The following is a 9,589-nucleotide window of genomic DNA, read 5'->3' as shown; positions in this document are numbered from 1 at the left end:
TATATAAATTAATTTTCCTAACCTGCAATGCATTTATTGTAATCTGCTTTTGACCTGAAAGAACAAAATGAAACAACCTGCTCATTTTACACTCAGGACGGTCCTGAGGATATAGAGGTACTCAGGGTAGGAAGCAGACAGAACGAATGCCTTGTGACTCCTGACCTAAATTTCCCACTGTGGAACAGAAAATAATAGTGGAATTTTAAAACCTACAGACCAGGCTTCCAGTCACTGTTTTGGATCCCAGAGATGTGTATTTGAACAAATATTTCTCCCCCTCCCCGGTTCTCAGTTTTTCTACTTATAAAACAATAATAATAATCTCTCTGTCATAGGTAGAAATTAAATGAGAGAAAATAATGTAGGGGCACCTGGGTGACCCAGTCGGTTAAGTGCCTGACTTCTTCTCAGGTCATGATCTCATGGTTTGTGGGTTCACACCCCACATCAGGCTCTGTGCTGACAGCTCAGAGCCTGGAGCCTGCTTCGGATTCTGTGTCTCACTCTCTATCTGCCCGTCTCCCTCTCTCACACACAGACTCTCTCAAAAGTAAGTGATAAACATTAAAAAAATAATAATGTAGGGGTGCCTGGGTGGCTCAGTCAGTTAAGCTTCCGACTTCAGCTCAGGTCATGATCTCACTGTTCGAGGGTTCGAGCCCGGCATCGGGCTCTGTGCTGACAGCTCAGAGCCTGGAGCCTGCTTCCCATCCTGTATCTTTCTCTCTCTGCCCCTCCCCCGCTCATGCTCTGTCTCTCTCTGTCTCTCAAAAATAAATAAACGTTAAAAAATAATTGAATGCTGAGAACAAACTGAGGACTGATGGGGGAGGGGGAGGGGAAGGGGGGATGATGGGCATGGAGGAGGGCACTTGTGGGGATGAGCACTGGGTGTTATATGGAAACCAACTTGACAAACTATTTAAAAAATAATAATAATGTAAAGTGCCTGATATCATGATTATCACATGGGAACTCTTAACTATTTTATTTGTACTTTATAACTCCTCCTGAGGAACTTTCAGTCCACTTGGGGGAGGGGGGGATACCGCTAATATACACATATTTAAACTGTAGGAAGCAGGCGTTAGAAGTCACGGGGGAAGACAACAGCAAGCGTTCCTGGGGTCAGAGGACAGAGTGTGCACTTCCAGCAGTGTAGGTCAATGAGAGGTGCAAGAAGATGGGAATGTTTGGTGGACACCGGCAACTACGATTCCAACAAGAAGAGAGCAAGAACAAGGAAAGAAGAAATGGCCTCAGCAAAAATAAAAACACAGGAAATTCATCCTATTTGGCTGAGCTGATGAGTATGTAGAAAAATATTTGGCTCTAGAATTTGATTGAAACCAGATCAGAGAAGATAATGCATATCAGACTTATCCTTGAATGGTTTTGGAAAAAAACAGGGACAGTGAAAGCCATGCTTAGGCACGTTCATCTGCAGAATGGCTTGTTGGAGGTTAGAAGGCCAGTTGGAAGAGGTGATAGAATAGTCCGGGCGAGGGGCGCCTGGGTGGCTTAGTCGGTTAAGCGTCCGACTTTCACTTAGGTCATGAACTCGCGGTTCGTGGGTTCGAGCCCCGCGTCGGGCTCTGTGCTGACTGCCAGCTCAGAGCCTGGAGCCTGTTTCAGTCTGTGACTCCCTCTCTCTCTGACCCTCCCCTGCTCACGCTGTCTCTCTCTCTCCTAGAAATAAATAAAACATTAAAAAAAAAAAAAAAAAAGAATAGTCCGGGCGAGAGGTAATACACCCTGCTATCACGAACTTTAAATAGACTTACCCAAAATCTGCTTGGCCCTTCTTCCTAACAAGTAGATGCTGGTCTGATTTCTATTGCAGCTGGGTTTTGGGACAGTTCCCTCCCAAGGCCAGTGTAGTTATGATAGAAATGATTTTTTATTTGGAATTATTTCCTTCCTGTTGGCTCTTAGATGAGGCCTGGGAGGTGTGCGGTGTGTAGGGTGGAGTTATATGCCTGCCCGAAATTCAGTGACAAAGAGTCAAGTGCAAGGTAGGTCTAGAGAGACTCTTGGCCTGAGGAACTATCAGGATCAACCCCTGGGAGAGGTGGAGAAGGGGGAGTCGGAGAGGGATGTGAGGAGGAGTATTTGCTGACATCTGGGCACTTAGCATCTAATGAGAAACAGATGTCACCATGAAACAAACAGAAACAGGGGAGTGAAGATGACAATTCAGCCAGCCTCAGATTAGGGATCAGGGCCAGGAAAAAAGGGAGAACAAAGTCGAATTATTGAGGCAAGGGCTTCTGACAGCGGCTTTGTATTTTTTTTTTTTTAAATCACTGTCTGAAGAACAGGAGTGGAGAATACTTGGAAGGAAAAGTACATATTTTAGAGTTAAACACAGAGAGGCAGAGAGTGAGGAGAACCAAGGAATTAAAGAAGTGGTCCCCCAGCAAGTATTTCCAGAGAATTAATTTGTGTGTCGCTTTGTGTTTTCTTTGCATCAACTGAAGTTGTTTACGAAACAACAATGTTTACGCAATGAGGGGTGCCTCAGTGGCTCAATTGGTTGAACGTCCCACTTCAGCTCAGGTCATGATCTCGTGGTTTATGAGTTCCAGCCCCTCATCAGGCTCTGTGCTGCCAACTCGGAGCCTGGAGCCTGCTTCCATATTCTGTGTCACCCTCTCTCTGCCCCTCCTCTGCTCATACGATGTCAATCTCTCTCTCTCTCAAAAATAAATAAACATTTAAAAAGTTTTTTAAAGATGCATTGAGGAGTCCAAAAGCAAATAGTCCAGATATTTCTGGTGTGGAGATACAGTTGAGAGATATTTCTAACTACCCTGTCTAGGATCTCGAGGTCGACTGAGATAACTGATTACAGAAAAGAGTGGAGCTGTTACCAGTGTACGATCACCTCCCCAATTCCACGAGTTTCTTTGTCTCCTTTCTTCCCTTCGCAGATGACACAGTTGGTCACCAGTGGGAACTCGACTATGGTGACTGAGTTCCTCTTCTCTGTATTCCCACATCTGCATGAAGGTGGCCTCTTATTCTTTATTGCCTTGCTTCTCATCTACGGATTCATTGTAACTGGGAACTTGATAATATTCATCGTCGTCCAGCTGGACAGGGCCCTGCACACCCCCATGTATTTCTTCATCAGTGTCCTCTCTTTCCTGGAGATCTGGTATACCACCACCACCATCCCCAAGATGCTCTCCAGCCTAATTAGCGAGCAGAAGACCATCTCGTTGCCTGGCTGCCTCCTACAGATGTATTTCTTCCACTCCCTGGGCATCACAGAAGGCTGTGTCCTGACAGCAATGGCCATTGACAGGTACATCGCTATCTGTAGTCCTCTCCGTTACCCAATCATCATGACTCCTAAGCTCTGTGCCCAACTGACAGCTGGGTCCTGCCTCTGCGGCTTCCTTCTTGTGCTTCCTGAGATTGTGTGGATTGCCACCCTGCCTTTCTGTGGCTCCAACCAGATCCAGCAGATCTTCTGTGACTTTACACCCGTGCTGAGCTTGGCCTGCACGGACACGTCACTGGTGGTCATTGTAGACGCCATCCACGCAGGGGAAATCGTGGCCTCCTTCCTGGCCATCGCCCTGTCCTACATCCGGATCATCGTGGTGATTCTGGGGATGCCGTCAGCTGAGGGCCGCCACAAGGCCTTTTCTACCTGTGCTGCCCACCTTGTTGTGTTCTTGCTGTTTTTTGGCAGTGTGGCCGTCATGTACCTACGATTCTCAGCCACCTACTCCATCTTTTGGGACACAGCAATTGCTATCACCTTTGTCATCCTTGCTCCCTTCCTGAACCCCATTATCTATAGCCTGAGAAACAAGGACATGAAAGATGCCATTGGAAGGCTTTTCCATTGTCGGAGAAGAGCTAGCGGGGCCAGAGGGTAGATCTAGAGGCTGGATCCACCACCTCTTGACTTGTTCGTGAGTATGCTCTGTTTCTATTGCCACGACATACTCACTCTGTTATTATAAACAAGAACAGAAAACGACCGTGTCCAAGGCATTGGTGGCAATGTCACAGCCTGTTTGCATCAATGCCCCTGCTGTGTTGTCTCTGAGGCAGCACGAACAGACTCTGCCGTGACACAGCACAGGCTGGTCTCCTCCTCCCCACCCCGTCTGGGCACCTGCCCTTCTTCTCTGTGGCCGCACATGCAGATGAGACCAGCCAGACCAGTACTGACCAGCAGGACAGAAGAGGCATGAAAGACATGGTAGTTCTGAAAATTGCCACAGTCAACTCGCCCCCAGCCCTCTTTCCATTCACAACTCCCCCCACTGCTCAGCACCCCACATTAATAAACCATTTCCTGACACTAAAGAGAAACTGTCTCCATTTTTAGCTTATTTAATCCAGAAACTCAATTCAATGTCCACGCACCCATCACACACACACCAGGTGGTATGGAATTTGAGGGTCCATGGAGTGACATAAAGGTGAATAGTGACAATAGTCTACTTCTCTAGCAATTTACCATTTGAAATACCTTCACATATATGAATCATCTTTAAACTGAAAATATCCCAAAGTAATTCGGTCAGAAATCACCATTCTTTACATGTTGGAGCTGAGCCCTGGAGAAGTTTACTGACTTGCCTGTCATGTAGGTACTTATTGACAGAGCTGGTCTTGACCTCAGGCTCTACTTCATGCTATGTTCCCAGTAAATGCACACTTCCATTCGATCTATTTGGTGTTCAAGGAATGAAACTATACGAATGTCCTTCCCCCAAAGTTCAGGAAACCTAGTGCTCTCTGATGGAGTCTTTGGCTCTGACCTCCATGAGCTTCAAGTCCTTTCTCAGGTGACTGTGTCATCCCTGAATCACTATCGTTCAGACCAGATTTTATACCTTGTTCTGCCACTAAGATGTACTGTTTGTGTAAAACCTTTGGTTCCATCAGATCAGCGGTTCCCCAAACCGACTGATTGTTGGAACTAAGGATTTAGAAAACCTGAAGGTGAAGCCCATGTATCTGCATTTCTGAAGAGCTGACCTGAAAATTCTAAGGGTGGGTCAGCGTTGAGAGCAGCTGCATAAGATGATCACTAAGATCATCCCCAGCCCTGGGGCCCTTTGGTATTTAGAAGAGCTAACATTTTTGTTTCCTTAAATAGTTTATTGTCAAGTTGGTTTCCATATAACACCCAGTGCTCATCTCAACGAGTGCCCTCCCCCATGCCCATCACCTTCCTTCCGCTCTCCCCCATCCCCATCAACCCTGTTTGTTCTCAGCTTTCAAGAGTCTCTCATGGTTTGCCTCCCTCCCTCTCCCCAACTATTTTTCCCCTTCTCCCACTTCATCCTCTATTAACTTCCTCCTAATCCACCTATATGTGCAAACATATGGTATCTGTCCTTCTCTGCCTGACTTATTTCACTCAGCATAACACCATCTAGTTCCATCCATGTTTCTACAAATGGCCAGATTTCATTCTTTCTCATTGCCATGGAGTATTCCATTGTATAAATGGAATGTACCACATCTTCTTGATCCGTTCATCAGCAGATGGACACTTAGGCTCTTTCCATGTTTTGGCTATTGTTGAGAGTGCTGCTATGAACCTTGGGGGTTCAAGAGCTAACATTTTTTAATGACATCTGAACTTGTAGTAAGTACCTTACGGGTACTGTCCCATTTATACTCACAACAATCCTGGAGAAACAATATTAACCCTGATTCTTCCAAAGGAGAAAGGTGAAGTACAGAATTTCAGTAACTAGCCTGGGTGCACAGGGTTAACGATGAGGAAAGCAGGGCAGAAACACAATGACTTCTGTGCCCGGACCCAGGGTCTATTCACCGTGCTCTGTGTCCCTTCCATACAGCTTTCCCCCTAAGGCAAATTGCTAAACCCAGCAAGAAATCCAGAGGAAATGTGGCCTTTCAGTAAGTCTGATCACTAATTATTACGCAAGACATGCTAAAGCTTTTGCTTCTCCAGATTTCAAGATTGATTTATTAAAAACAATTTGCATAGCAATTCTATGTCAGGGACTGTGTTAGGTGCAGAGGATCCACTTAGTGACTGTCACACCAGCCACTTGGCCTTGGAGTCCTCAAAGGCTAATCATTCATTAGCTGCTGTTAATAAGAATGTCACTAGCCATCGAATCTGCCATTTTTCTTGGGATGAGATGCAATGTTCCCTGTACCTTCATTGTTCCCAGCCATTAGGTTGTTTTACTTCCTTTAAACCTTCCAGATGTGCTATTTTTGTTCCAATTCTCTTTGACTATGTACCTGTCTTGGTCCTTTCCTCTCTCAACTCCATGCATTGGTTCTTTCTTTTCACAAGGACATCCTAACCTTTGGGATCAAGGCTCAGGAGTGATTACTTTTTGCCACTGTCACTCCCTATTTCTCAATGTTACTCCAAATTGCTGGAATCTTCAAGAAAGATTCCTTACGCTGATCATCACTACCATTGGTTTCAGGACGGCCGTGGGCTCTTGTTTTGACATTACTTGCTTTCTGTCTTTCTGTTTTTCTGTGGTTTCCTGTTTGCCCCACTCAAACAGGATGTTTGGATTAAAGGCCCACAGACTGCACAGGAAGACGTTTGCCTCATCCTTCTGAACCTCAGAGCCTTCAGCACAGGGCTCTGATGACTGCTTGTCAACTAGCCAAGCCTTGTTCTTGACTTGTGGACCCACCAAGTCAATGTGGCTGTGCTGGGGCTGGCTGACGGGACAGGTCGATGGATGCCTGTAAGAGAAAAGGCAACAGAGAGAAGAGCCCTGATGACAACACCGGGCAGTCCCTACATCTACCCAAAGCAGCAAAAGGAGAAGAAATATGGGAGGGAGGGTCTATCGTCTGTGGGGAGACAGGACCCAGAGGATCCAGGCTAATCTGATAATTCCATGTTCTAAAGAGCTTGGTTTCCTTGACGTCTTCCTAGTCCCAGCCCCCCTTCAGTACAAGAGCATCTCTTACGCATAATAACGCGTTTGCTTTTTGCTTAAGTTCATCAGTTTTAGAGAATATCTATTTTCCCCATTTGTTTTGAAGTCGAAGCTACCTTGGGAGATATCTAGCTATCTCTGCACCTGAGGTAGGAACTCCTCCCCAGCATATCTGAAAAGAAGGTAACCCAGGCTCTGCAGGAACACTCTACCAAGACGGTCTCCTACCAAGGTAGATAGTTACCAGATAACTCCTCCTTACTGGAGTGAATTTCAGGTGGTCACTAAGACAATGGGCTCTGAGGTCACACTGTCAAAACATGAATCTGGCTTTTGTACTTTCCAATAGTACAACTTGGAAAACTAACAAAGGTGTCCTGAGCCTCAGTGTCCCTATCTGTCATTTAGGAGCTTTGAGGACTTTGAAGATTAAATGCTATAATGTGTATAAAACACTGAGCACAGTGCCTATAATATTCATCAAGTATTATTTATTATTTAATGCTTTTGTTACTCTTACTATCGTTCTGAGCTGAAAATCACATCAAGGGCCCTCATGTTGAGTCACTCCAGGGAGTGGCATTCAGTCCTTCCTTCTTGCTTTCCAGGAACCCAGTAGCAAATGCTGGATCACCTACATTTCACAAAGTAGGTTTCACAGGGCCTAGAATTAAAATTGTTGTATGCTTTTTGGCACAGGACGAAAGAACGCCTTGCACGTATAGTTGAGAGAGTCCTGTTTAGGATGGATGATGCTTCCCCATGTTGGAAATTTCCTATTTTTCATAAGACATGGGTTTTTTAAATTTTGGAACTGGAAAATGATCAATCTTATAACTAAGTCCCTTCGCAGGAAGAGTCACCCCTTCTCTGAGAATTGGAAGAAACTAACACTTTCTGAGACCTCTCTGAAAGAAATAAAAATAATTATGCCAAGCAAATAATAAGTATGGATATGGAAAATTCAAACTTAAGTTTAAATATATATATATCCTATATATATATATATAAATATATATCCTATAAATACATATCATATTATATGTANGCTTTAGGTTCCTATAACATAAATTTTATATGTAAAATAATATACAAGTTATATATATATATATAAAGTTCTGTGTGTATGTCTGTATATGGATAGATAGCTAGATCTTATATATCCAACTTATAGAGGAAACACATACATAGGAAGCATTTACCAAGTTGATACAACTCATAAAGAAATTCTCTACTGGGGCCCCTGGGTGGCTCATAGGTTAAGCATCCATCTTCGGCTCAGGTCATGATCTCATGGTCCATGAATTTAAGCCCCGTGTCAGTCCCTGTGCTGACAGCTCAGAGCCTGGAGCCTGCTTCCGATTCTGTGTCTCCCTCTCTCTCTGCCCCTTCCCCGCTCGTGCTCTGTCTCTGTCTCTCTCAAAAATAAATAAACATTAAACACCTTTAAAATATTAAAAAAAAAAAAAAAGAAATTCTCTATTGAAATACAGATGCCTTAATGATTGTGTTCTCTGAACATAATGATTTTAGGTGGAGGAAGGGGATGGGAAGAGACTATTTAAAGGAGAGAAATGCAACAAAATAACTGTTTCTCTAGCGTTCACTCACCCTCTGTTCCTACTCCCTTCTCCACTTCGTCTCTCACTCTCTCTCTCTTCATCTGTCTCCCTAAATCTAAAGATCGTGTTTAAAGGCTTCTGTCCTGTGGAGGTATCTAGAAAGAGTCCATTCAGTCGACAAGCTGGTGGACAGGTTGGACGTGTTCTGGTGAGACTGTGTTCATACACCTGTAAAGCCCAGAACTTCCTAGAAAACTCCAGACAGTGCACTGCAGTCGGTTTTAAAGCAAATATTAATCAGGTTAGCCTAACTTCAGCCACCTTTTTTAGAAACAGCTTTACTGAGATACAATTTACAAACCAGAAAATGCACTCATTTGCAGTATGAAAATGAATGGCTTTTAATATATATTTTAATATATTAATTATTTTATATTATTAAAAGGTATTAAATATATTTTAATTAAATATATTAATAATATATATAATTAATTAAATACATGTTTAATTAAATACATTAATATATTAATTATTTTATATTATTAAAATAATTAATATATTAATATATTTTAATATATTCACAGATGCTGCAACCACCACTACAATCAACTTTAGAAATGTTTAAAGACCTCAGAAAGAAACTCTGTATGTTTTAGCTATCACCACCCCTTACCCAGTTGCCCCCCAGCACACACTTCTGCCACTAATCTAGTTGTTGCTTTATGCTTTCTCTATTCTGGGTATTTTAGATGAACGATATCACAGAGTATGTGGCCTTTGTTGTGTCTGGCTTCTTTCACGTAGAGTAATACTTGCAAAATTCCTCTGCGCTATGTATGTATGGGGACTTCATTGCTTGTTATATATGAAGATATTCCAATGTTTAGAAATGTACATGTTTAGTTCATTCAGTTCTCCATCGATAGACATCTGGATGGTCTTTCTGTTTTGGCTACTAGAAATAATACTGCCATAAATATTCATGCACAAGTTTCTATGTGGACATATATTGTCATTTCTTTTGGATATACACCCAGAATTCGAATTGCTGGGTCATGTGACAACTCTATGTTTAATCTTCGGAGGAAACCCCAGGCTGTTTTT

General features: G+C 43.3%; 1 protein-coding gene across 1 annotated transcript; it reads left to right on the top strand.

Moving 5' to 3' along the window:
* The first annotated feature begins 2,936 nt into the window (after positions 1-2,936).
* Positions 2,937-3,896, top strand: OR6K6 (olfactory receptor family 6 subfamily K member 6). Its single transcript, XM_077760029.1, has one exon. It carries the CDS (start codon positions 2,937-2,939, stop codon positions 3,894-3,896), a length of 960 nt encoding a protein of 319 aa, XP_077616155.1.
* Positions 3,897-9,589: the final 5,693 nt, after the last annotated feature.

Source organism: Crocuta crocuta, unplaced genomic scaffold (genome assembly GCF_008692635.1).
Source record: "Crocuta crocuta isolate KB4526 unplaced genomic scaffold, BGI_CrCroc_1.0 scaffold133, whole genome shotgun sequence".
In the NCBI taxonomy this organism is placed as follows: domain Eukaryota; kingdom Metazoa; phylum Chordata; class Mammalia; order Carnivora; family Hyaenidae; genus Crocuta; species Crocuta crocuta.
The sequence above is the reverse complement of the archived record's forward strand: the minus strand, read 5'-3'. Positions and strand labels throughout refer to the sequence as shown.

Bases quoted from the DNA above. Each gene is read 5' to 3' on its own strand.
- OR6K6 (XM_077760029.1), top strand. From the start codon at position 2,937: ATGACACAGTTGGTCACCAGTGGGAACTCGACTATGGTGACTGAGTTC.